At 39.7% G+C, this 25,899-nt stretch overlaps 5 protein-coding genes across 6 annotated transcripts; 2 read left to right on the top strand and 3 right to left on the bottom strand.

The window, feature by feature from the left end:
- Window positions 1-110: 110 nt before the first annotated feature.
- LOC146273512 (P2Y purinoceptor 1) lies at window positions 111-1,595 on the bottom strand. The gene has a single exon (XM_084705741.1). It carries the CDS (start codon window positions 1,510-1,512, stop codon window positions 475-477), a length of 1,038 nt encoding a protein of 345 aa, XP_084561867.1. The 5' UTR covers window positions 1,513-1,595; the 3' UTR covers window positions 111-474.
- Window positions 1,596-2,573: 978 nt separating this feature from the next.
- LOC146273511 (CCN family member 2-like) lies at window positions 2,574-6,354 on the bottom strand. Its single transcript, XM_084705575.1, has 5 exons — window positions 6,298-6,354; window positions 4,926-5,142; window positions 4,311-4,559; window positions 3,622-3,863; window positions 2,574-3,276 (listed from the first exon to the last, which is right to left on the bottom strand). Exons 1-5 carry the CDS (start codon window positions 6,352-6,354, stop codon window positions 2,986-2,988), a joined length of 1,056 nt encoding a protein of 351 aa, XP_084561701.1. The 3' UTR covers window positions 2,574-2,985.
- Window positions 6,355-7,962: 1,608 nt separating this feature from the next.
- On the top strand, window positions 7,963-10,368 carry LOC146273510 (uncharacterized). The gene is made up of 2 exons (XM_084706182.1): window positions 7,963-8,216; window positions 9,406-10,368. Exons 1-2 carry the CDS (start codon window positions 8,079-8,081, stop codon window positions 9,784-9,786), a joined length of 519 nt encoding a protein of 172 aa, XP_084562308.1. The 5' UTR covers window positions 7,963-8,078; the 3' UTR covers window positions 9,787-10,368.
- A 135-nt stretch (window positions 10,369-10,503) lies between these two features.
- serinc3 (serine incorporator 3) lies at window positions 10,504-18,730 on the top strand. 2 transcript variants are annotated; one of them, XM_084704817.1, is made up of 11 exons: window positions 10,504-10,842; window positions 11,085-11,144; window positions 12,717-12,878; window positions 13,389-13,582; window positions 14,069-14,148; window positions 14,410-14,547; window positions 14,719-14,888; window positions 15,067-15,157; window positions 15,359-15,560; window positions 15,922-16,158; window positions 16,360-18,730. In XM_084704817.1, the coding sequence occupies exons 1-11, from the start codon at window positions 10,804-10,806 to the stop codon at window positions 16,496-16,498; spliced, it is 1,512 nt and encodes a 503-aa protein (XP_084560943.1). In that variant the 5' UTR covers window positions 10,504-10,803; the 3' UTR covers window positions 16,499-18,730. The 2 variants fall into 2 exon arrangements, with proteins under 2 accessions (XP_084560943.1, XP_084560945.1); XM_084704819.1 differs by lacking the exon at window positions 11,085-11,144.
- A 533-nt stretch (window positions 18,731-19,263) lies between these two features.
- Window positions 19,264-20,501, bottom strand: tp53rk (TP53 regulating kinase). Its single transcript, XM_084704820.1, has 2 exons — window positions 20,243-20,501; window positions 19,264-20,079 (listed from the first exon to the last, which is right to left on the bottom strand). Exons 1-2 carry the CDS (start codon window positions 20,454-20,456, stop codon window positions 19,592-19,594), a joined length of 702 nt encoding a protein of 233 aa, XP_084560946.1. The 5' UTR covers window positions 20,457-20,501; the 3' UTR covers window positions 19,264-19,591.
- Between the last annotated feature and the right edge of the window lie 5,398 nt (window positions 20,502-25,899).

The raw sequence follows: 25,899 nt of genomic DNA, 5'->3' as shown, positions 1-25,899 counted from the left end.
AGCATGCAGTCATATAACTGTAATTAACCACTGCTGTATGACATTAATGTCATATCCTGACACATTTGTGTATTGGTGAGTGTTGTCCCCTCAGTCTACATTTTGGGTTCCACCTGATCAAATTATATGGATAAGCTATGAAACAACATACCTGAAGGTAAGAGGCACTGAAGAAGAAACCACAGAACCCTTAGTATTGTATTCACTTTCATAACACAGTTGATTAGGCAAGATCTTTAATTAAATCAGCTGAACACAGACTGTTTATACTGTAATCGTGAATTTTTATCCTCATTATGGACATAAACTGGTAACTCCAACTTCAGTTTGCAGAATGCAGGCAAGCAGTCATACAACAAAAACAAAGGCATCAATTCAACGTGCTTTATATGCCTGTAGCCTTGTGGACAATCCTAGCATGTTTAATTATGATTTTTTTAAAGATCTCATAATTGTAAAATGGCTTGGCATAGTTCATATGACTTCCTCTCTTGCAGCCACAGTCTCACTTTCTTCCCCGGTTTCAGGTGGCTTACGATAGATGATTGCACCAGTCCACTGAACAAGGGACATTCTGGCACGTTTGCAAACATTGTGAAAGCGCATAAGGAAATCGTCGTTTCCAATCAAGTAAATCAAAGGATTTATCGCACTATTTAAGCAGACCAGGCCACGGCTGATTTGATGAGCAACATAGATGTCGTCGAAGCTTTCGTGGCATGTGCCCTGCATTTTCAAGATTCGTGTCTTCAAGTTCAGATTTCTGAGTACATGATATGGGATAAAGCAAACTGAGAATAAAACTGTCATAAAGATTACAAGTTTTAGGCAGCGTTGTTTCAATAAAGTATTGATGTTAGCTTTGACAACAAGGACTATAGTTATATGACCGTAGCAAACCAGAATAATAAGCAACGGTATGACGAATCCTGTAATAGTCCATCCAATGCTATATGGCAGATAATCATTGATAAGATGGTCAGACGTTGTATCGTAGCATGCATCTGAGGAATTTGCCGAAGTCTTGTCAAAGAACATATCTGGAAGTATTTGAATGACAACCAAAACCCATACCAACGAGCTTATTGCCATGGAATGGCCAGTGTTGATTTTTCCCATTACTTCCATTGGATGCACAATTCCCAGGTATCTGTAGATGCTTATGCAGGTTAAAAATCCAATACTGCCGTAGAGGTTTAGATTAAAGCAAAACCTGGTGACTTTGCAAAATGTTTGTCCAAAGGTCCATTTGCTGTTCTGTGCGTAATATGCAACCAAAAAAGGTAACGTAAATAAGTAGAGTAAGTCCGCAATCCCGAGGTTCAGAATGAATATGTTTATATCTCCGATTTTATCCCATCCTTTAAATACACTCTTCAACCCCCAGAAATTGGCAACAGTCCCGACAACAAAAACGATCACGAATATCGCAGGCAAAAAAACGTGCGTAAAATCAAGGTTTATTTTCTCACATGCTGTACGGTTTATAGCGTGACTGACGCTATCAGACATTTTCTCACTTGTCTTTCAAGTCAAAACACCAAAGCAGCTATTTAATTTCAACTTGAGTTGAAGACACCTGGTAGCTTGCATTATGAAATGAAACCGCACTCTGACGCGGATATCATGGAGTGGTTTGTAGGTTTACAAGTTACTATGTGTTACTACGCCCATTTCCGCTGAACTTGCTGTAGTTATGACTCATTAGATGGTAGTCAATTATCATATTTTGCGTTAAAGTTACCAGTTTATTTTGCAATTTTCAAATGATGGAAATGGGCATAAAATACAGCTTGAATGCAAGCAACAAATAAAAGCAATAATATTAATATTTAATTTGCATATATATACAGTCAGACATGGTGCTTATACTTATTCATGGTATTGTATGCCATGCTATTTTCTAGCCATAGATAGGCTACACAGGTACACACAAGAAGAAGACATGTTTGGTTGGGAACATGTCATTGTCAGTTAGCAGTTCAAATATATATATATATATATATATATATTAGTGCTGTCAAACGATTAAAATATTTAATCGCGATTAATCGCATTAATGTCATAGTTAACTCGCGATTAATCACAATTAATCGCACATTTTTATCTATTCTAAATGTCCCTGATTTGATCTTTTTTCAAATTTTAATGCTCTTATCAACATAGAAAAGTGGTTCGGATTGCTTTGTGCAAATATTTTTTTTATTGAAAACAACATTGCAATCGCCTGGCTTTGACGAGGGGGCAGAGAATTCGCATCAGCTGTGTGCTTGGCCATCAAGTGGTATTTCAGACTGGACGTGCTGCAATGATAACTCCGTTTACAACGACAAAACACACAGATCACTGGTCTTGTCAATAGAACCATTTGGCAACTTTTTAAAAGCAAACTTTCCATTCAGAATCTTATTGGCATCCATTTCGGCATCTCGCGCTCGTCATCCACTCAAAACGTAACGTTAGCCTACTACCAGAGAATGTCTAATATCCGTAAACGGGCTCTGCTACTACTCTTTAGCAAGCTCGCAAGCCAAACGAGTGTTTGGCGTGCCTGTTGTTTTGTTTCCGGTCTAGCTAGATCCGGTGCGGTGTTGTAGTTTTTCTAACGTCGGTAGTTGTTGCAACAGCATGTGAAAAAAACTACAAAGTTTGCTAGGCCAAAAAGAGCGTTAATCGCGCGATAAAATAATTGACGCCGTTAATTTGGGTTTGCGTTAACGCCGTTAATAACGCGTTAAACTGACAGCACTAATATATATGTATATATTTGTATATATGTGTGTGTATATATATATATATGAACATGGGTGTCTTGATCTACAAGGATCTACAAGGTCTAATGAACAAGGAAAACATGGACTGGAATTCAATCAAACCTGTACGTTAAAAGTTATGAAATTAGGATCCCTTCGAAGATTTTTCATCATCTCACCTGACAGGACCTGCCCATGCTCATGCATTGGTATCCACCACTCCCTTAATTTGTTAGAACCAGGGCAGGCCTCTCATGGGGGCGGGGAGCAGTACTGGCTGGGGGCAGTTGTAATGGTGGCAGGAGCAGGACTCAATCATCATGACCTGCTGTTTAGTCAGCTTGCCCCGGGGGCAGCGGAAGGCCACGTGGGCTGTTCTGGTGCGGTAGGGGATACAGCAGCGTTTGTCTGGGCATGAGAGGCCACAGTACCTGGGGCGGTAGAACCGCGTGCTCAGGCAGCCTAGGTGCTCCAAACGAACAGGCACTGGAGACCTGTAGCTGCTCTCACAAGCACCTGCCCCCTGGAATACACAACACTGGCCTTAGAGAGAGCAATATCAGATGTTAACGTTTAAGGGGCTAGGTTGCGCATATCACCCGAATACATTTGTTGAACAATGTATGTTTGATTATATCAAATCTTTATCTATCATTCTTGTTAATAAAAAAACAAAACATAGCCACAGTACTGGAACAACAGCAAACAGTAACTGTAGCTCAACCTTGGTACTGTGTAGCACCACCCTAGCCTCTCTCAACTACAACAAACTGAAGAACAAAACCAAAGATCAAAGGTCTGTGTTTGAGTAGCGAGGATGTTGTTGAGAAAGTAAAGAAAAGTTGAGGGAGGGGCCTCTGTCACTCACCGCTGGTAGCCTCCGAGCCATGTTGGGGGCCTGGCACAGCCTGACCTGGCACAGTCTGGTCTGGGACAGTGGGCGGCAGGCCCAGTTTTTGTTTGAGGTGCGGGTAGAGACACCTGGGCCACAGCTGCGGGAGCACGGGCTCCAGTCGCTCATCTGCTCAATGCAGTTGGAGTTCAGGCCCATCATAGATGGACCAAAGTCCTGCCATAACCTCTCTACTGGTCTCTCCCCTGGTCTCTCCACTGGAACATGGGAACATGCAGACAGTGAGGAATTTACTGTTTGTGAAGAAACTGAGTAGAATATTTTTATCTCATATAATTGTGGAACTAAATTCACATCATACTCAATCCAAAATATGAAAGGGGTTTGGCTATATTTGTCAGTTGTTGATTGAGTGTTTTCCCCCAAAAATAACCATTGGTTGCTGCCAGTGTGCAAATAGTTCAAAAATAATTTGATTAAACTTGACAATGGAAATAGCAGAAATGTACTCAAATTGTGCACTTTATGTTTTTTTCAGGGCAATCACATAGTACATAACACTTTTTGAGCCTACTAAGAATTGTAAAAATACATTGAGGTAAAATGTATGCACACATGTCTGTCTGTCTGTCTGTCTGTCTGTCAGACAGGCAAACAAACAGACAAATGAACAGACAGACATAACTCCCGCCCCCTCACCATACCTGCCAGTGTTTCTGGGTAGATGCTGTTATCCAGAATGTTACAGACCCACTCCTTGCAGCACTTCCCGGGCAGACGCACCAGCTGGGGGGTGGGGCAGTTGGCTGCAGGCATCTGGAGGTCGTCGGAGCACAGTGGCACACAGGTCACACCGCCACCCACGCAATGACACAGCTGTGCACACGATGGCTGGAATGTTTGACCCTCCTCAAAGCGCCTACCGTTGACCTCACAGCCCAGTGCATTCTGACCTGACCGCAGGGAAAGAAGGGAAGAGCTTCTAACTGTTAGCAGGTGAGATAAACAAATGGAAAGTGTAGTGCAGTCTTGACAGTCAAATATTATTCTCCACCAATGCCCAGCTCACACGTCTCCCTGTATTTATTTGACAATTAACACCATTTAGTCCATATTGTGGTCAGTTATTGGCCCAAACAAAGACTTGTTACCAGATAGTATATACTCATTATATGACATGATAACCAATATCTCTTTGCCACAACCTAAATTAGCATAATTGCATTTGTGTAATCAGGATTAGGGCTACCATGTGTACACTTTTAAATCTTTCAAATATCTCAACAGTAAAGTTGAGTACTGCTGGCTTGCATACTCACTGACACACTCCCCTGGACCTCCAGGGAAGCTGGCGCTGTGGTCGCACTGCAGGCCTTTCTGGCTGTCACACACATTCCTCTCTGTGCAGGCCTCACCCTCCTGTCTGGCACACACCTGGCAGCAGTGGCACCCATCCAGGACAAGGGAAACTCCCGTAGGACAACGAGGTACAGTCTGAGGACAGAAGCAAGGGCCTCCACACAACTCGCACCACACCTAGGAAGGGGGGCAATCACAGCTGAATGAAGAACGGTGTGGTGTAATGTCCTTTTCTTTCTATCTATACTGTTGTGTCTACAGGGTTTTCTTGCATACTGTATACACCTACTGCAGTATAAGTAAAAGAGGCCTATGTAGACTTTCTCAGAAGTTTGTCACAGAAGTGCAGAAGGAAGTCGACAGTTTTTTATGATCATTTCTTAGGCAGGAAATGACAGGAAGTGGAGGAATGAGGTAGACAGAAAGGAGTATGTAGTATGCAAGAGCCGTATACACAAGCTACTGTAGAGACAAGCATGTAGTCACATATGCAAACACTATCGGCTGGAAAGAATGGAAACACAATAGAAACAACATTGACAATAGCTATACTTAGAGACATTGAGACAGATATTTTAAGTTAATGTACTAAGCAGTCAAAAATCAGGTTGCACCATACATCTCTTGCATACACTTAATTCCTGTACTTGATTATGTATATATTTATTCACATGAGATATTTCAGTGCCAACCATCTGCAAAGAATGTTATCTCTTTGTCAACATTGTGTATTGAAAACTAAATGGATTCATTTAGTTTTTAATAAAGTTTATAGACACTGTGTATTGTGGGGTACAGGATACAAACATCAGACTTTTTGGTAAATCATTTACATGTTTCACTGTTAAAAACGTTGGCTGCATGTGTCACTTCCTCTTTGTTGTCTCAGTTATTTCCTTGACATCATTACTATAACATCGGATTCTGCAGGTGGCCTGCAGTTTATAGGTTGCCTTTACCTCCAGAAGTGAAAGACAATTTATCATCACATTATGTAACAATGCCATACGGAGCCCCTTGTACAATATCAGCACTAGAACAGTCTAACCTCAGCATCTCTGTGGTAAATGCAAACACTGGACGAGGCCTTGGCTCTGATCTCAAACCACCATGCTGTATCTGCCTGAAAAGCAAAAGCTCCACCTTTTTGCATAAGGTGCTCTATGGTCTTATTCAACAATACCTGCTTGACAAAACATGACAGCTAAGCATAACTCTATTAGATGGCAGACCGTTTCTCACCCAGATAGCTCAATCTAAACAGATAAAAATAGTAACTGTGAGAGAAAATATAATTATTTCTTTAGGGAATTGAGAGGTTTCAGCCCTCACCTGAGCAATGATGCACAACACCAAGGAACCAATGTGCATAATCTCTCTTCTGTCCATCTCTAGCTGTAGTTCTCTTTCTCTCTCTAGACGTCTATCTACTCAGGAAATCTGCGATGCCATTAATGCTGGTGTTCACAAACCTACTGCCTTGGGCCGTTCACTTATAAAGTCTAGCTCCTGATGTCACAGACGAAGGACTGCAATGTAAATAGTTACTGGACTGGAATCAAAAATGTTTCTAATTCCACATTCCTGCCAGCTACTTCCTCTAGCTACCTCCCTCAGGACTCCAGCAAGTGCCTTTTCTCAATTCTTTATGGTTTTTTGCGACTTTTAGACAGGTTCATAATACTGTGAAGTGTGGTTGACCCTCTCTTGTGTTTGTTTGTTCAACCACAAGGATATTTCATGAGAACAGTGTTTGTTAGCAGTGATTAGAGGTCTACCACAGTCAAATCTATTGTGCTGCAAGTCTGGGATGTTTTTGGAATAACTCACTAGCCTTCCGTGTTAAGATTTGTACCTGTTTTGGGTTATTATTACTTTATTAAAACCATCAAAATCTTTTGGGCTTTTTAAAGCAGTTGGTTGTAATTCAATTATAGTAGGCCAGTTCTTTATCCCAGATCCCTATCCCTACAGATCTAAATAAATAGTCCACCAATCTTGCAAGTGTGGTTGTGACAAGTACCTACATGTTCATCACAGTAAGCTACAGCACTTACTGTTTGTTAAAAGGATATACCTACTCCATGAATGTACGTTATTTTATTATTGGTGGAATGTTACTAGAGGGGTCTTAGTTCTTTTAATGTTGGTTTACAAAGTAGGAATCACTACTCAACACCTTGGCCACATCTGTTTGCTAAAACAGACCACCTCTATCCACCCATGACTCCTTTCAGACCTGAGGAGTAAAGATAAACCATTATGTATAGTGGATATTTCGATTAGTTAGGGGTATTATATAGTTAGGGGTATTGTTTTGAATTATGTAAACAAATCTCACTTACTTGACGTTTTGGTGTGGTAAAAAAAACACCTTTGACTCTCAATAAAGATCCAAGCAGAATAATATAGCCTCAGATCTCAACCTTCAGTAAGGTGTGAAAATGCAATAAATCAATAAAACCTCTCACTGGTTTAATACCAATCCCAATATATAATCAAGCTATTGACAAAGGCATTAAAACAGTATGTCATTGTAATTCCATAATATACAATAAGAATATAAAAATGATTTGTGTTAGGCCATGTCAAAATTATGTAGGCCTACTTATATAAAAGTGTGTGTTTTCTTTGTTTTAGATCATTGTCACATTGTGAACTTTACATTTAGAGGTATTGACTGGATTATAAACCAAAATCTAAATAAACATCCAGGCAGCATAAAGTTATTTTTGATTACTAGGTCATCGGAGCTTCTCAATAAAAAATATTCCCTCCAGCTGATTTGGTCCAAATACATTTTACCGGTGCACTGCAAAATAGAGGCCGAAATAGCTTGAAAGCCTTTTGATTCTTTTTGTTTGGTTTCTTAGTCATTTCTAATATCGGTTTCTCTGATCATAATTGTTACGTTCCGTGTGTTTTGAGAGACTCAATTTTCCTTATAGAGAAGGGAGCCGGGCTGTTGGGGAAGATAACAGATGTGGCCACGAAAGTATCCCGCCTCTCTCCATGTTTTGGTCATTTTCGACACAGCTTTCGCTTGTTATCCTGCAATCAATGTCCTAGGTTATTAGTCAGATAACTTGTATTCCATTCATTGTTTGTGCGGCATGGATTCCAATCCTTCGTTCTCGTTGTCATTTCTATACCAAAGTGACCCTATTTACTCACTGTGTGCCTCGGATTTGATGACTGCCTCTAAAACAGTTAACAATCATTTCATAAAGGAACAGAAGCAACTTCTGAAGGTAAATGTTCGGATTAGCCTATATGTTTTAATGTTTCATGAACATGTTAGGCTACTACAAATGTTTTATCAGTCCACATAACAAATTATTTTAAACTAGGCTATTTGACCACGTTACCGTTCGGATTGTTGTGTTCTGTTTATGTAACAGGCTACTTCAAGAAGAATTCATTTTAATCATTGATCAAAATGTGTTTTAATGTAGGCCTATGTCAACTTATTCTCTTTAAATTGAGTATTGCGTGGTATTTATGCCAGTAAAGGAAGTAATGATTCAACGATGTAAATAATTGCATAGGCAGTGACATTCTTTCAGAGTTAAAAAAGACCTAGCAGGTTCTGATTGCCTTACTGAGATTCATCTGATGTGGAGCAACATATCTATTTGAATCGTGTATAGATTGTATGTATTGTCTTATTGTACAACAAATTTATTTTATTTTTCATGGTTACTTTAAGCACTGACTTTTCAGTGAAAACTTATAAATAGAGCTAATTTCCCACCAATTTTACCAGCAGGGTTTTTTCCAGCTGTTCAGCTCACTTGGCATTACAATGGCTGAGAATGAAGGGATTTCTATAATGTCAGTGAAAATGTCATGCTCCCCAGTGGGGACTCAAATGACAACCATGGCAACCGGGAAACACAGTCACACATTTACAGCCTCAATAGTGTCACTCAGGTCGCCTTCGATTTATTGGGAGTTCTTATACCTACAGAACAGTAGATTCCCTTATCTTCGGAAACATCCCATCTTCCAGATTAAGAGAGAAAGAAATTGAACTCTTGGCTCTAGAATTACAATTGACCTTGGCAGCCCGTGCCCAAAAGGATGAAAATACACCATGTAATGTCTTAAGATGTTTAATTATCTAACAAACTTTGTAATGTTTTGCTCTCCCTTCCATAAACAATGTACTACCATGGTAGACTTTCTCTTAATTGTAGGCTACCACAATGTTCATTTTATTTCTATCTCAAGGGCTATATTCAGTGTGGTGCCTTATGAAAGACGAGAAGATAAAGGTTCTTGTACTATCTCAATAATCTCAGTATTGTGATCTCAATCTTGAACTGTCTCACACTGGGATAGTTCAAGAGGACTACTTGTTATGTCCTGGACAGCCATTAAAACATTATGACAGCCATTTCCTTTGTTCTCTACCATGCTCATCTACCGTCTGTCCAGACCCTGCGGAGGTTGGAGCAGCAACAGCTCATCCGCAGGCGCCAACTGAGCGAGGAACAGAGAACTTTTGCCTTCATCATGACCAAGAGACTTGGTCAGAGGGGTGCCCGGCCTCAAACTGACCCTTCCTACTCCACCAACACCTCAGCCTTCTCTGCCCTCCCACTGAGAGGGCCTCAGTCCGCCCCTGCTGCCCTTGCCACCCACACCACGGGCAGTGATACCTTTGGCAGCGCCGAGGGTGCCAACAGCAGAGAAACCAAGTTCAAGGTTGAGACATCCTCCAACCTTTCAATTAGAGGACTGAACGAGTATTGGGAGGACAACAGGGAGACAAGACAGGGAGAGCACAACAGTGAGTGGGCAAGGTTGCAGATATGACTTCATCATTGCATTCTTTCTTACATGAGTCAGTCTCTGGAATAACAGTTTACACGTCCAGTCATATCAGATCTTTAGAGGAAGGGGGGATTAAATAAATAAATATCTTAAGAATAATCTCTAAATAAACACTATCTTCTGACCTACCCACCAGCTGCCTTATGGATGGCATGCTTAGATATGTTTTTAACATTATTTCCTCCTTTTCTTTGATGTAGGATCATGTGAGTATGGTCAGCATTCACTGGTCAGCTATGTTGTAAATAAGGACACTCAAAGCATAGAAAGACTAAGCTGCCACATCTTTCTGCAGTGGCGTTCCTCATAATACTGGCCACAAGAGGGTGTCTGTTAACTATACTATTACTTGTGGATTCAGATGAAGTCAACTGTTTTTTACTTGGACGTGCTACAAGCAAATCAGTCTCTTATTTCCTATTCCCTATCCAAATATAGAACTGAAAATGTGTGGGCTACAGTAGGCTATATTGCATTTGACTGTTATACTAAGGCAGTAGATCTGAAAAATCCTTAAATTTAAATTCCCTTTTAAGTATCTAATCTTGCTTTTAAATCATTAATGGACACAGGATTTTTGATTATATAGAATCGCATCATTAAACAACTGCTTTCTACGTTTCATTCATAATCTTTGTATTCTGTGGATGCGCTTTAGAAACGTTCTTGAACGTAATGACATCATCGAATGACGCATGAAAAAACAGACCTAATTAATACAGTAGACAACTGTAGATTACTGTAGCGTCTACTGTCTCAAACATAGGAGGAAGTTAGCGTATTGACAGTTTAAGAAATTAAGTAGCCAATATCAAAGATTAATCACATCTTGATAATGATAAAATATAAGAATGTATTTATTTGAAAATCTACAATAGGTTACAGTTGTGTTTGCGCTTGAAATCCAACCTGGAGGGGCAGGAAATTAGCGGGTTTCGTTCGAGAAAGAAAACTGATTTACATATTACTGTAGTGCTCAGGCGCTGAAACAGGACAACCATGGGAGCTTTACTGGGGGCCTTTTCTTTTGCAAGCTGGGTAAGTTATATACCGACATCAGGCCATTTATTATCGTTTTTATTTTTAATTTAATTTACGTGGTTGATGATGACTAGATTGTTGTCACAGCGAATACCCTAAGCAACAGGTCAGATGGTAGGCTACACTATTGTGAATTGTCAACCTAGTCTATTTAAGTCTATTTCCAGAGGAAATACAGCAGGAAACCTAAATGTCTTAACTGTGAAGGCTATATTTGAGTTGTTTTTTTATTGATGTAGGCTACAGTGATGTCAGCACTGCCAGATATTTCAAACGTTTCACGTAGACAGTGTTTGAAGGTAGGGCCTACCTTTTTATAAACAATTATACGTTTTTAAAACTAATTAGCTTTCTGTTGTATGATTATTATAGGATAAGTATAAACGTGTTTATAACTGTCAGTGGATAGAGTGAAGACAAATAACTACACTAAATATGAAAGGGTTAATCAAAACACACTAGTCATCTGCTCCACACGTGATGAACTGGATTAATGTTTTTCTTTTTTAATGTGCTTCCATGCCTATACAAAAACAAAAGGCCATATTTAAGCCTGTCAATACACAGCAATGAAGGCACATAATATTGCTGAATCTTGTTCTTGTAAAACAAAAATGCTGGAAGTAATTTATGCAATGAGAGCAACAAAAAGAGGACAAAGGGTAATCTGCCCTCGTGTTGCCAGTGGTTGCGGCCCACAGATAATAGATAATATAGTCGTATTTAGAGTATGCTACAGTTGATAAAGAATGTCAATCCCTGTAGTAAAAACATGCGACCATTATGGTCAAGTCCACTAACCCACAAAGCCTTCACTTATGGGGACAACAGAGATACTTAGATGGAAACTACTAGCTAAATACCATTAAGGTATTACATTATATGGTTATCATACTCTGAGAGTTGTTTGCCTCCCAGACCAATCTATGATTGAATGGAGGTCAGAGGCTGGCACACTGGTTGCCTCCTTAGTCATGCGTTAACTGGATAGGTGTCTGGACACGTGTCCATGGCCTGGCCTACACTAAGCCGACCTTGCCTGTCTACATGGAGTATTAACTTGTTTACAATCTTCAAGCTCAGGCGAGTGCCTTAAAGGGACAATGCAAACACAAGCTTGGAGTGTGTCAGAATAAATGTACAGTAACGGTATTGTTGTCTCATCAAACAAGTTAGATGACATCTGAGTCTAATTGGTCCTCGGAAACCGGACTACACTGCTATAGAAAGAGGATAATTATAATGGATCTGATCAAATCAACATTTATTTGTATGGCCCTTTTTACACGCAAGCATGTCACAGAGGGCTTCACATACGCCCATAGAACCGCCCCTCAACCAACCTAAACCCTCAAGGGAGACAAGGAAAAACTCCCAGAAAAACTCCCAATGGGAGAAAAAATGGAAGAAACCTTGGGAGGAGCAATTCAGAGAGGGATCCCCTCCTCCAGAGACGGTTGGTGAAAGAGAGGAGCAGAACACAGGCTTAACACAGTCATACAGCAGGGAAGTGTCAATAGGTTTTGAAACACCAAAATCAAATTTTCAACTTGGTAGATGCAGGAAGGGACCAGGAAACTCGCTGTTGCCCGTCATGGAGACTGGTTTCTGTTTGGAGACCTACCGGAACATCTGATGAAATGTTTTTCTGTTTTCAGAGGAGCTGACTGAAACAGTTTGAGAACCACATACCCTTTCATATTGTACACCTAACAAAAAGAACAAGGAATTGGTACATAGTTTCCTGTTGGTGGCAATGTACAATGTCTATACACTTCAATTCACTGGACTTCTGTCTATTCTCAGACAGACATCTTTATACGAGTGACTCACAACGTTGCTTGTTTTATTCTCTGTTCTCTTCTCCTTAGGTGCCATGTCTTTGTAGCAGTGCAACATGCCTGATGTGCAGATGCTGTCCCAACAGCAAGAACTCCACAGTGACGCGAGTCATCTATGCCTTCATTCTGTTGCTAGGGACCATTATAGCCTGCATCATGCTGTCACCGGGGGTTGATCAACAACTGAAAAGGGTATGGACCAATCAATGGCTTCCCTCTGTGTGACAGAAGTTTGTTCAAAAAGACGGACCACCCTTGAATGAAAGATGTGTGTACTGTGAGATTTGCTTTGGTAGCATGATTGAGTGGTGGGACTTTATGTTAAGATATGTTTTTATCTGCAATTTGATGTACTAGTGCACAGTGCCAGTGATGAAGTCGGTTATTAAGATGTCAGTGAAACACACAAATACAGATTCCTATAGATAGTGCACAGTGCTCATGATAAAATTGGTGGCGCACACAGACAGATTCCTGAAATTATAGGGCACAGTGCCCGCGATGATGTCGGTGACACACACAGATTTCTGGAATTATAGGTAAATAGTGCAGTACCCATGATGCAGCTTGTGATGAAAGTTCTTCTCAGTGGTTTTAGTACCTATATTTCTCAGATCATAATTGAAATTCTTTGTCATCCCTGAAATACTTGTTCAACTTCTACATGTGGTTGTGTTTCCGTTGTTTCTCCTTGTGTGACAGATCCCAGGGTTCTGTGAAGATGGAGCTGGCTCTTCCATCCCGGGTGTCCATGCCAACGTGAACTGTGAGATCTTTGTTGGCTACAAGGCTGTCTACCGAGTGTGCTTTGGTATGAGCATGTGCTTCCTGGCATTTTCTTTGAGCATGATCCACGTTAAGAACACCAAGGACCCCCGTGCTGCCATCCACAACGGGTAAATATGAATGTAAAAAATATCCTCTGCGGATAAAGGCTGGTGTGGACGGGAAGGTTCTAGAAAGATGAAATACAATATTAAATTCTTTAAAGTATTAAATTAAATTCAGTACCTGGAAGTTAACAGAAAAGATGGACTATGGATGAAAAGGAACCATTTTGCAGAGATGAGATTCCGGCATAATTCGGGATGTTACAGAGGTGTGCTGGGTTGCAACTTGGATCATGGCACATTAAGTTTTCTGGAAGGGCCTTAACTTAGTTTCCAATGTCAGATTATATACCTGGAAAAATATACCTTCATAATATCTTTTATTTCATTCCCACTAATTTACTTTACATACAAACAGGAAATCTGTAGTTATTAAACTTTATTTGAATGTATAATTTACTGATTATAAAGATCCATAATCAGAACTCATGAATGTTAAATGTTATGGTAAAAAGCACTATGCCCACTGACAGAGAACTTGTTTCTTCTCAGGTTCTGGTTCTTCAAGATTGCTGCCATGGTGGCAGTGACCACTGGTGCCTTTTACATCCCAGAAGGGGCTTTCACCCGCAGTAAGAACTGTGTCATCCTTTTTTCAAGCAGTAATGGTTTGGAATTTGACCAATCGCGCTTGTTGTAATCAATTAATCTAAAGGATATGAGCATGCAGCTGCAATTAAGGTTATGTCTCACCACTTACAGAGATATTTGTCATTGTTGCCATATTATATGAAATCATATTTGAACTATTTTTGTGAATTGTTTGCTTTGTGATGAAATGCATTGTTGACCTGAATGTTGAACCTGGGCTCTACTTGTGACTGTGGTTGCAGCGTGGTTCGTGGTGGGAACATGCGGGGCTTTCTGTTTCATCCTGATCCAGTTGGTTCTTCTGGTAGACTTTGCCCATTCTTGGAATGAGTCCTGGGTGGACAAAATGGAGACCGGAAATGCCAAGGGCTGGTACGCAGGTAACTTACAATTTTTTTGTTGTGTTATTGTAATTGCTTTACACTATCACAATATTTATTGTTTAATGTGCATTTTCTACTATTTAGTCAGACAATTTACTGCTGGTTGAGATGGCTCCACAGACACGTTTTGAAACCTAATCCAATCTGATTCTGTCTTGGATATTCTAGCCTTACTGACTGTGACAATCCTAAACTACATCCTGTCATTCATCGCCATCATCCTCTTCTTCGTCTTCTACACCCAGCCAGAGGGATGTCTTATCAACAAGTTCTTCATCAGCTTCAACATGCTCCTCTGCTTCATGGCTTCTGTTGTGTCTGTCCTGCCCAAAGTACAGGTCAGGCACACTGAAACATTCAGCTACATTACCTTTCTACTTATCAATTTGTTGAAGTGATAAGTGAACCGATTTAAATCAATATACTTAAAACACATACACTTGAAACCTGGAGGCTTTTAGTTATAGTACTGTTGCTGATAACTTAATCTTCACAAGGTACTGTGTGTGTGTGTAGGAGTCCCAGCCAAGGTCTGGTTTACTTCAGTCATCCATCATCACCTTGTACACCATGTATCTGACCTGGTCTGCTATGACCAACGAGCCTGGTGAGAGATTTGTTTGAAATAATAACACCCATTTTATTGAGATGAAGCCATTTCTAATAACCGTACAACTTTTAAAACAGGGAACTTGTAGTAGTAACAAACTAAACGTATTATACTGAATATGTCCCCCCCCTCCCCCCCACACCTATCCCTCTTATTTTCCGTTATGGATGATGGCCTCGTCCGAACCACCCCCCTCAGACCGGGCATGCAACCCCAGCCTGCTGAGCATCTTCCAGCAGATTGCCGTCCCAACGCCGGCCCCTCTGGAGATCGAGAACCAGACGGCAGTGGTGATCATTGGCACGGAGGTGCCCACTCCGTCCTCGCCCTACCTGCAGTGGTGGGATGCCCAGAGCATCGTGGGCCTGGCCATCTTCATCCTCTGTATCCTCTACTCAAGGTATCATAGCATGGGAGTGACATAAGAAATGGAGGGATGGTTTGAACAAATGCACAAGCTCCTGCTAATGTGTGAGAAATGTAACCACAAGCATGCAGAGGCTGTCTATTGAGGTTGATGCAAATGATGTTGCTTAAAATGAAGAGAAAAAAAAGTGATGCTATTTTGAGAATATTAGTAAATGGACTGTATTGGTTGCTTCTTAGCATATGTGCATACAGCAAGCAGAACTAACTTCAACCATAACTAACCCTAACTTAAGTATTACTATAAAGCAGTATAACCATCAGATCAGATAAAACCACTATTGCCTGGGGTTTTACAAGCACTATTGTAAGGTCCTTTTTCTCCTCCTGGGCAGTATCCGCTCCTCCAACACCAGCCAGGTGAATAAGCTGACCATGGCCTCTAACGATGCCATCATCCTGGCCGAGAGCAATGCCAGCACTCCGGTCGAGTCAGAGGGTGGGGTGGTCAGTGGGCCCAGGCGTGTGGAGGACAACGAGAGAGATGTGGTCCAGTATAGCTACTCTTTCTTCCACTTCATGCTCTTCCTGGCCTCCCTCTACATCATGATGACTCTTACCAACTGGTACAGGTCAGTAGACGCCTCCAACTGCAGCAAACATTGCTCATAGTATGAGTTTACATATGAGAGTAGAACAATTCTTTTTATGGAAATGCTTTCCTCAGTTCATGTCAAAGAATTGTAGACAGCACTGCTAAAAGTATAAGAAGCTACTCTACTCTATAACATGGGGAAGTCTGTACATCACAAATTGTTGATTGTTTTTATTAGCCCTGACGCAGACTACAACGCCATGACCAGCAAATGGCCAGCCGTGTGGGTGAAGATCACCTCCAGCTGGGTGTGCTTGTCTCTCTATGTGTGGACCCTGGTCGTCCCCATGATTCTAACTAATCGGGATTTCAGTTGAACACGCTTTAGCTTCTCTCTTCCATTTTTCTCCCTTTTCAGGCAAACCTTTGTCATGTATGATATGATTTCTGTCAAAACATTCAGTACACTACACCATGTAATCCATAAATATTTTTTCAAATAAGTTAGCCTTCACTTTTAGGAGGGTTAATTCCATTAGACTGATGCACACTTAGATTTGAACAACACCACTGAATAATTTGTTCTGTGTATTAAAAGTGCCATAAAGCCTGAACTCGATACCAAATGTTTGTTAGATGCATTATGGGAAATGTAGACCCAACAAGGCGAGATTGATTTGAATTGCCATACATAGGGGGACCAATTACAGTGGATTGGATGCTATGCTAAATAGCACTTAACTATCTTGCATGTCACAATCACTGCTTGATATGTGGTGTTGTATTGGACCATGTAGTTTACACTGTGCAGGCCTAAAAGTGTTCATTTAATAGTTTTTGTTTTCTGGAAATAGCACTTATTTTTATTTTTTTTGTATTACGCTTACTTTATTGTTGCTATTAGCTTTGTAATTGAGTGATTTTTCTTGTTCTTTGGATTGTGGTTATGACCATAGTGCGCTGCTAAGCCTTACATTGCCTTACATGTGTTTATGAATCTTTGAACAAAGCTATATATTGGTACAGCAATTAGAGTTTTCAAAAGATTTTGAATGGATATACACCACTTAAAATGTGTGTGCTTCTGCCAAACATTTGTGTACTCTTGTCCTAAATGTTATTTAGTGTTTATGAGTGGATCGGAAGAATAATGTCCTGCTTACTGAAGGAACAAAATCATATTTTACTTCCTTATAATACAACTGCGGGCTATGACTTTCTAAAATTGCAAAACCGTCAAGTCGTCATCAAGTCAAAAACATTTTGTTAGCTTGACACTTATATGCATAATAAAATAAATAATAAAATACTGCTTGATATTAGCACTTTTTAAGTATTATAAAATATCTTCATTGTCAAATTTATGATAAAACAGGGATGTTGTAGGACATAATTTAAGCATGACAATATATGACATGGCTTACAGTTTACGTATAATTTTTTGTATAAATTTTAGACCAAAACAACCTATTAAGCCATATATAGGTTACAGTTTTTTACAATCGCCAGGACAGTTTTTTCAATATCTTGAACGTTTCTAAACTCTTAACGCATCAACACACCTATCACACATTCATTCAATTATAGCACAATGTCATAAAAAAACTCTAACATCAGATGGAATTACAGAAACTGCATTCATTTATGCAGGTATAAGTGTCAGGTCTCACAGTATATGGATTATAGATTGTGTTTGCAATGCAGTTTCTTTTGAAGCCGCTCTACATTTTTGATTTGTAAATGCATTCATTTTGTTTCTTTTGCTTCATAGATTCAGAACAAAAAATGATGACCCATCTCAGAGTAGCTTTATAGAATGTACGGTTACTGTATTGAAAAAAAGAAGACAGAAACATAATTGCTGCAGTAAAGGCTTCATTTGCAACAGGACATTACTGCAAGAAAAAGGCAATATAGCTTCAATTTACAGTATTACCCTAGCTCTGGCCCTTCTCCGAGCGCCACCACACATTCTAACTCCTATCCCTAGTCCTGGTACTTGTCTTCCTCTCCCTTGTTCAGGCATTACTGTATTCTTTCTCTCTTGTGTTGCTCTGTATTGTTCTTTTTCCACACCAGATCAGCCCAAAGAGGTCCTCTTTACTGTATATACCTTATGGTCATACAATTTAAAGATCCTCAACACCTGAGTGTTTCTGAGTCGGGAATCAGCTGTGATATACAGTATTTGCATAACTTCAGCTGTTTCTCAGTAGCAATGGAATAAAATCCAGGGGATATATTTATGTTTCAATTCACAATATAAACAGCCGTTCACTTTGACTTTAGCCAATAATTTATGCAGTAAACATTTATTGTTTTGGTCTTGGTTGAGCTTGTGTGTAAAAGAAGTTCAAGCATTTAAAATGAGTATTTACTCTATGCATTTTGTGTCAAAGCAACAAGAAATGTACTAATTGTATAGCCTACACAGACGGATGTTGTGCTAATTGTTAAGAGTTTAGGAAACTTGTTAAAGGTATTGAAAAAACTGTCATAGCAATTGTAAAAAAAAAAACTGTAAATGCTGTAATTGTGATGTGGGTGTCAACCATGCTTCAATCCGAACAGTTTGGGATGTGTGAAGAAATAAAGAACAAGTTTTGCAACAGTTGTTCAATGCCATTTAAATTATGATTTCACAATCCAGCTGTGAGTGTCTGGCTAATAGCAAAGCTTTAAAGGTCTGCCTCCAAGGAACTCAAGCATACGGCATTTTCAAAAAAGGTGTACACAATAAGAAAAAAAGGATGTTTCTACACCACATTCTGTATTAATACTCAAATTTGAATCGATTCTGTTGTAGATCTTGAGTTTTTTATTTTTTTTATTACGGTATTGTTTTTACCTGTAGCAGTTGGAATCTAATAGAAATAACCCTGTAAACTATGATGAGAGCATGCAAGCAATAAAAAACGTGACCTTCCCATCACGCATGCGTGATCTGCCCTGTTGCACCTATTGCCCGAGAGCCATGTAAAGAGTGCTCAGCTGTGCCCATAAAGCCTAGACTTCAACAACCACTATAAAATAACCTTGATTAAGGCTTTGCTACAAATTATAAACATACTTAACTAATGGCTCATTCACAAAAACTGAATACACTTTATAAATGTCAAATAAAAATACTGTTTTGAGATCATTCAACATAAAAAGTTCACTTTTTAGTGGCATAAGTGGATAAAATTACCGTGAAATCAATGGAACTTAATTGTGTAAGTTTGTTGATGATTACATTAAATCAACAAGCTGTGAATGAAATAATCAGCACTATTTTTTCTTACCGTGTTGTGTCATTAGGTTACCCATTTGGAAACACACAGCTAAATCAACATAACCAAATAATTTATTACAAAAATTATTTGGGACAGCAGTGGTTACATTTTTTACATTACATTTTCAACCACACATTTTCAACCGCAATCTGTCAAGCGAGTATATCTAATTTCTTTGCATTAATTTGGTTAATTTCAACCAACCATTGACCTCTTCCTCCCTCTCAACCTAACTTCGTCAAGTTTTTTAATGACTGCTGAGGATTTCTTGGATGAGGCTGCATAGCTTTTCAGCAGCTTCTCAAACATGGCTTCTGTGTTGGGGTGGGTGCTCAGAAAGGCTTTCTCCAGCACATACATGTCTACTCCTTTATCCTCAGGTAAGGCAGAGATGTAGCTCAAACCAAAGTCAATAAGAACCAGGTCAATTTCCCCACTCTCTGCACTGGACTTCAATAGCATATTGGATGTAGTAAGATCTCCGTGGACTACGTCCTCGTCATGCATCCTTGCCAGGATCTGACCCATCTTCTGGGCAAGTTGGTCCAGATGTGCTTCCCGGTTTTCCCGGGCAAGGTGGATGGCAGCAATGTGGTCTCTGACAGTGATGGAGCTCACTATGTCCTCAAGGAAGATGCAGTGGGAGGCATAGTCCACGAAGTAAACCACTGGTGCCAATATGCCTGAAGTGAGACAAAATCGGCTGGTTTAGTCTTTGAGCGCACGCCTAACACATTTTAAGGCTGATTCACTTCTGATTTGAAAACAAAATATTAGTTTCTGGCGAAGTCAATGTCAGTGCATACAGCAGTGCTTCATTATAAGGACGTTTTATCAGCTACATACCTGCTTTTCTGCAACGTAGTATTGAGCGTACCTCTTGAACAGTTCGGCGGTGTGTGAGCTTTTCGTCTAAAACAGGATGCCTGTACAATTTCGGAAACCTTTCTTTCACAATTGTCGGTTTGCCCAAAAATGTTCTCCGGTATATACGAGCTTCGGCTCCTTGCTTCACCAATTCAGTTTTCTTAGGCAATTCCGTGCTCATTTGAAGTGCCATGCTTCTGTTTTTAATTTTGTTCTACTTTCTGGGATTCTTGTTCTTTCATCTTATAATGGTAGATATCGAGGTGCATTACTGCCACCTACAGTTCGGGAGTGTACGCCTGGAAACCTATGGTCAGCATCAAAATTAACCCCAAAATCTACAATAAATACATAATAAAATATACACATATCTTTACACCAATCCAAGTTTCCCAAAAGAAGGAGAAAAGAGCTCTACATAGGTTAACTCCCCCAATAAACAACACTTCCCCAAAAAATACATGCATGGCTGACAGTTTTCAACTGTGTCCACCACATCATACAAACCAACGCCCAATCACCACCAAAATGAATTCAATGCAGGGTTGCCAAATCTCATACGCTGCACCAACTCTTCCCCTCTCCTGTCTGGTCCAGTCATTTTAGGAAAAAAGGTAGGACAAATTTAACAGAAGAAAACTCAACTGTTTTTTTTATCCTCAATATGTCCAGAGTAATGAAATAAAATCCCTGAAGAATCCCAGTAGGGGAAAATTATGGCCAATTCATATAGGCTATTCTTTTTCTAACATGAATAGGGTAAAAATATTAACCTTTAGATATCACCATGAACATTACTGAATGGATTACTTACATTAAGACCAACAAAAAATATATAAAGGTTTTTGAAATTGTTTGTTAACATGGGCAAACGGTGCATAATCTAATTAGGTATGTGCTAATTTGCATAAATACCACAACAGATCTAAACTTTGGGTATAGCATGATGAAAATGTTTTGTTGACAAACAGCAGTAAAATAGTTAATGTTAAGGTCTGAGTGGAACCCATTTAGGCTGCCCATGAGCAATAATACATAGTCAGGAAGAAGTACTTTAAACCAGCCTTTATTAATTATTATTGCAGAGATGGGGTTTGGGGCTTGGTCGTTTTACCAATAATAGTCGTACCACAGCTCAACACACATCCAGATGTTCCCAATAAATTGTAGTTGACCACCAGGTATGTTTTATTAATGTAGGTTGAATAATCCATGTATGAGAAACAAAAGGAAATCTTTCTTACCTGAGTGACAGCCTAGTGACAGTTGATTGACAGTTGAGTGGACCCTGAATGAATGACTGGATCTCTGCCCCTTACGGTGACATTTGTTTGCCTCTATATTCTTTTAAGAGGTCAACAAACTTCTGCAAAACATTTTCACCTGGCCATATCCAATGTTTAGATATGTTGTGGTATAAAAACTTTCCTCCAATGGGATTCTTTGTATTGTTTTTTCCTTACCCAGGACATATTGAGGATACAAAATCAGTTGAGTTAGCTTTTTTTGCAATTTGTCCTAGGCTGACCCCCTTTTTGGCTTAAAATGACTGGACTAATCTGGGCAACATACTCTATCTGGTTGAACAATTGGCTGTACTGAATAAAAGTTTTGACCTTTCACTTCCTCCTCTGCCACTCATCCATAACCTTCTCTGTAATGAGAGCCTTCACCTCACCCCTTCCCTGTGGCACTTCTACATCCACAGAACATGACTTTAATGCAGCTTTGGCCAACCCGTCAGCTACTTTATTTCCAACCACCCCAAAACAACCCAACAGAATCCAACCACAATTCCTAACCCTTGCACCTGGAGCAATAGTGTCATAACCTCAAATAACAAATATTTTCTGCAAGACCTACCAGATACTACACTACACCAAGCTGAAGCAGCATCCATCCATAACACCACTCTGAGGGGTCAAGTTTCTTCTATCCACTGTAATCCTGCCAACTGGCAACATACGTCAGTGGAATATACAGACAAATAAGATTAGTCTTATGCAAGTCATCTATGCGCCCCACCGCAGTTGCAGCACCACAGTCCAGGATTAGGCACACATTTTCTGTATTCATGGTTACCACCTCACTTTTCGCAATGGACCTGACCCATGCAAACTTCTGCACTCTGTCTCAAAAATGAGCATTTCTAACATCTAAGAGGAGGGGGCACTTACTCCCTGGGAGGGTGCAAGCCTTCGAAATCTAACAGCACGGCAGTTGACTCTTGGTGGCTCTTTAAGTGGGTCTTTATACCTGCCCTGGACTTCATCAATCTTTGAACTAGAAATCCTCCCAATTGCCACTTCAACGGTCATTGTAGAAAGAAATTACTATCGTGACAGCAATGTTAAAAAAGGCCATTGTAGGCTGAGACCTTACTTTAGGGGGCTTTGATTTAAATCTATTTTAGACCATTTCCAGCATGTCCTTCTCTCTCTCTTCCCTGCATGTCCAGTCCCAACATATTATTATCAAAATGAAGCAGAAATGCCCCCCAAAAATATGCCATTCTTAAAATGTCATTATAACAATGGTCATGTTTCACAGTTTCAAAGTACAAAGTTGTGATGACATTGATCTGTCCTTAGAGCATTATAAACAATGACATAGCCTGAACTATACAGCAACATATCAAACAGACATTACAATTGTCACTTTTAAGTTCATTTTCGTATCACTATTACAGTGCAGATATGGCCAAATGAGAAGTGTTGACTGATGACACTTGCACAATAGTTTGAATTCCAAAGGATTTTCTTCATGAATGAAATGCTGACTAACAGCAACAAAATACAAAGTGGATCCTTGATTTTCACAAAAGATCATTGCATTTTATTTTAATGAATTATGTTTACTGATAATCCATGTGAATACACTGTAATATCCCCAACTGAACGGTGAAAAGGTTTTACCATAGTAAAAAATAATTAACACCGAACTTCTACCATTCTCAACAGGCAAGAGGCAGATAAAGCTACCTCTAGAGACCTCTCTCTTTTTCTCTAGTGTCCATCAGTGACACAAGGATGCTATACAAAGGCAGCACACACTGGAAGAAGCAAATCTTTTGTAAAAGTGGAATTCTGCTACTATCATGTTTTGTATAATCTTCATCCATAAAGGGCAGATGGTGAACGAGATGCCGTTTCTTCAAGACCATGGTGCAACATGGAAGAGTGGCAAGATTGATCTGATCTGATTGAAAGCAAAGACAAAAGCAGCAAAGAGGAGTTCCAACAATATAAAGTGACTGATGCAGCTATATCCAATGTAGTGTGCAGTACTGGGTTAGTGTATGTGCTGTGGTATGAGTGTTACTGGGTTGGGTGTTCAGCGAGTCCAGATGAGCACCATGAGGCAGCAGGGTCTTGAGTAATTTGACTGATTCACCTGATTCAAATGAATGGCTGTTACCGGGCTTCTGCATAGTTATATAACGACCCATTCATTTGAATCAGGTGTGTTGGAGAAGGGAAACATCTCAAACATGCAGGACAGGGGTCCCTGAGGACCAGGGTTGATAACCACTCTATTAGAGCATTGGGAATTTGTTTAAAACAATGAGAAATTGCTTCAATGATGTGCATAACTGACTAGAATAGTTGAGGTTAACAGATACTTAAAAAATGAATGAGAATTTCAATTGTAATCTGAGAAATATAGGTACCAAAGGCACTGAGAAGAACTGTCATCACAAGCTGCATCCCGGACACTGCACTATCTATAATTCCAGACAGCTGTGTGTGTCAATGACATCATTGCGGGCACTATGCAATATCTTTAATTCCAGGAATCTCTGTGTATGTGCCATTATAAGCACCAACTGCATTACAGGCACTGTGCACTAGTGATGTGTCGTTCATGAACGATTCGTTCATTTTGAACAAATCCTTACAAGGACTCGGGAGTAACAAGTCCTCTCAAAGAGTGATTGTCGCATAGGCTTAGTACTGGTAGCTAGATGAAACAGACATGATTTGTTCATTTCCCAACTGAGTCTTCGGGTTCGAGTCTTTGGATGATTTTTCATGTGACCTGAATAGGTTTATTAGAGGAAACAGATACCTCATCCCTTTCGCCTGACCACTGTGTTTAGTATAGTAAGACTTGAATGATATTCGTTCACAAGTTATACTGACTGGCTTTGTTATTTTCTTTCTTTACTTTACATTTACACTTATTTCAGCGCAGTGTAATTGTTCGCCCTGATAATTAAATGCTAGTGTATTAATAAATGACCATTTCAATTTATACAAACTGTCATGTTGCATTATGTTAATGCGGGAATTTGTCTTTTAAATGCTGCTTTTGAATGGGCGTTTATTGTTTTGCTCTTCTGCTCTTAAGGCTTCCACGTCACGCCGTGAGAACTATGTGAACAAACATAGTAAGCACGTCAAACACATTAGCTATACATTACTGAAGAAACAAAAATACAAATTGCGGTTAGCACACAAATATAACAAAGCTTCAAATGCAAGATAATACACCTCGTTTGCTTCTTGTCTCAAAAAGAGGTTATTAAATCTGTTTCACTCTTATTGTTCTTCTTAGCCTTAACAAAAGTGTAGCTTGAAACGTGCTTGATTTTTCTGGTCCATTAACAAATTACACAGTTGTGGAAACCACAACATACATAGAACTTTAGTTCCGAGAGGAACAAAAAACACAATAAATATTTGATAAGAGATTTGAACATAAATTTCGCATTTATTATGCATCATAACACAACACATATTTAGACAGCATTTACACTCCCACCAAATCACTCATTAACTTAAAATGTGAGATTTCCTTTACCAAAATAAAAATTATGAAAAGAATCAATGAAATGCTTTTCGTCAGAATAGATGTAACCTTATGTATGTGACTTTAGTTACCCTCTAGTAAGGTAACTACCTTGTGGATAGGCCTTTCAAGGTTAACTGATCTAGTGTGCGGTTTTCCCTTATCAAATGTCGTGTCAGTGAGTAGTAGCTTCAGTTTTCGCACCATGCCGTCTGCACTGAGCTTCTATAACCCTGGCAAGCTTCCACTCATTTCTTGGTGAGCTGTCATCTTGTAGAATCACAATGTCATCTAGAGTCTAGAGTTTCGTGATGGTCTTTGCCATTTCTGGCGTTGTTGCAGGTTTAGCAGGTATTCCTTTTTCCATCTTTGCCAGAATTCATTGGCTAGAAACTGCACTCTTTTTCACCTTTTACATAAATATAGGTCTTCTTTGCAAAACTGCCCAGGCGGGGGCAAGATCAGATCGATGATTTCATGGTTAGTATGTGGTTTGGAGTGAGAGGTTCTGGACCGGTAGGATTGTTAAGATGTTCAACACTCAGTGGCCTGCTGTTGATTATAGCCATTGTTTCGTAAAGGAATGTCCTCAGAGTTGTGGTGTCAAGTCTGCTTGCAGACTTGTCAAGCATGGTAGTCAGAATACTCCGAATTGTTCGAATTTGGCGCTCCCACACTCCACCCATATGACTTGCTGATGGGACATTCATTACAAACTCGCAACCGATTGCTTGTTGACGTTATTGATCCATTCCCTTGAGCAACTCAGAAAACACTCTTAGCACCCACGAAATGTGTTCCCTGATCGCATTTCAACTGGTGTACAGGACCTCTGATAGCTACAA

Source organism: Hypomesus nipponensis, chromosome 9 (genome assembly GCF_054491055.1).
Source record: "Hypomesus nipponensis isolate SF chromosome 9, ASM5449105v1, whole genome shotgun sequence".
Lineage (NCBI taxonomy): Eukaryota > Metazoa > Chordata > Actinopteri > Osmeriformes > Osmeridae > Hypomesus > Hypomesus nipponensis.
The sequence above is the reverse complement of the archived record's forward strand: the minus strand, read 5'-3'. Positions and strand labels throughout refer to the sequence as shown.

Excerpts from the sequence above, each read along its gene's own strand:
- LOC146273511 (XM_084705575.1), bottom strand. The coding sequence starts at position 6,354 with ATGGACAGAAGAGAGATTATGCACATTGGTTCCTTGGTGTTGTGCATC. Across the intron at positions 4,560-4,925 it reads AGGTCCAGGGGAGTGTGTCA|GTCAGAATGCACTGGGCTGT; the intron begins GTGAGTATGCAA and ends CCCTGCGGTCAG. Across the intron at positions 3,277-3,621 it reads TGGCTCGGAGGCTACCAGCG|GGGGCAGGTGCTTGTGAGAG; the intron begins GTGAGTGACAGA and ends TGTGTATTCCAG.
- tp53rk (XM_084704820.1), bottom strand. The coding sequence starts at position 20,456 with ATGGCACTTCAAATGAGCACGGAATTGCCTAAGAAAACTGAATTGGTG. Across the intron at positions 20,080-20,242 it reads ACTACGTTGCAGAAAAGCAG|GCATATTGGCACCAGTGGTT; the intron begins GTATGTAGCTGA and ends GTCTCACTTCAG.
- LOC146273512 (XM_084705741.1), bottom strand. The coding sequence starts at position 1,512 with ATGTCTGATAGCGTCAGTCACGCTATAAACCGTACAGCATGTGAGAAA.
- LOC146273510 (XM_084706182.1), top strand. The coding sequence starts at position 8,079 with ATGGATTCCAATCCTTCGTTCTCGTTGTCATTTCTATACCAAAGTGAC. Across the intron at positions 8,217-9,405 it reads AACAGAAGCAACTTCTGAAG|ACCCTGCGGAGGTTGGAGCA; the intron begins GTAAATGTTCGG and ends CCGTCTGTCCAG.
- serinc3 (XM_084704817.1), top strand. The coding sequence starts at position 10,804 with ATGGGAGCTTTACTGGGGGCCTTTTCTTTTGCAAGCTGG. Across the intron at positions 14,149-14,409 it reads AGAAGGGGCTTTCACCCGCA|CGTGGTTCGTGGTGGGAACA; the intron begins GTAAGAACTGTG and ends CTGTGGTTGCAG. Across the intron at positions 14,548-14,718 it reads TGCCAAGGGCTGGTACGCAG|CCTTACTGACTGTGACAATC; the intron begins GTAACTTACAAT and ends TGGATATTCTAG.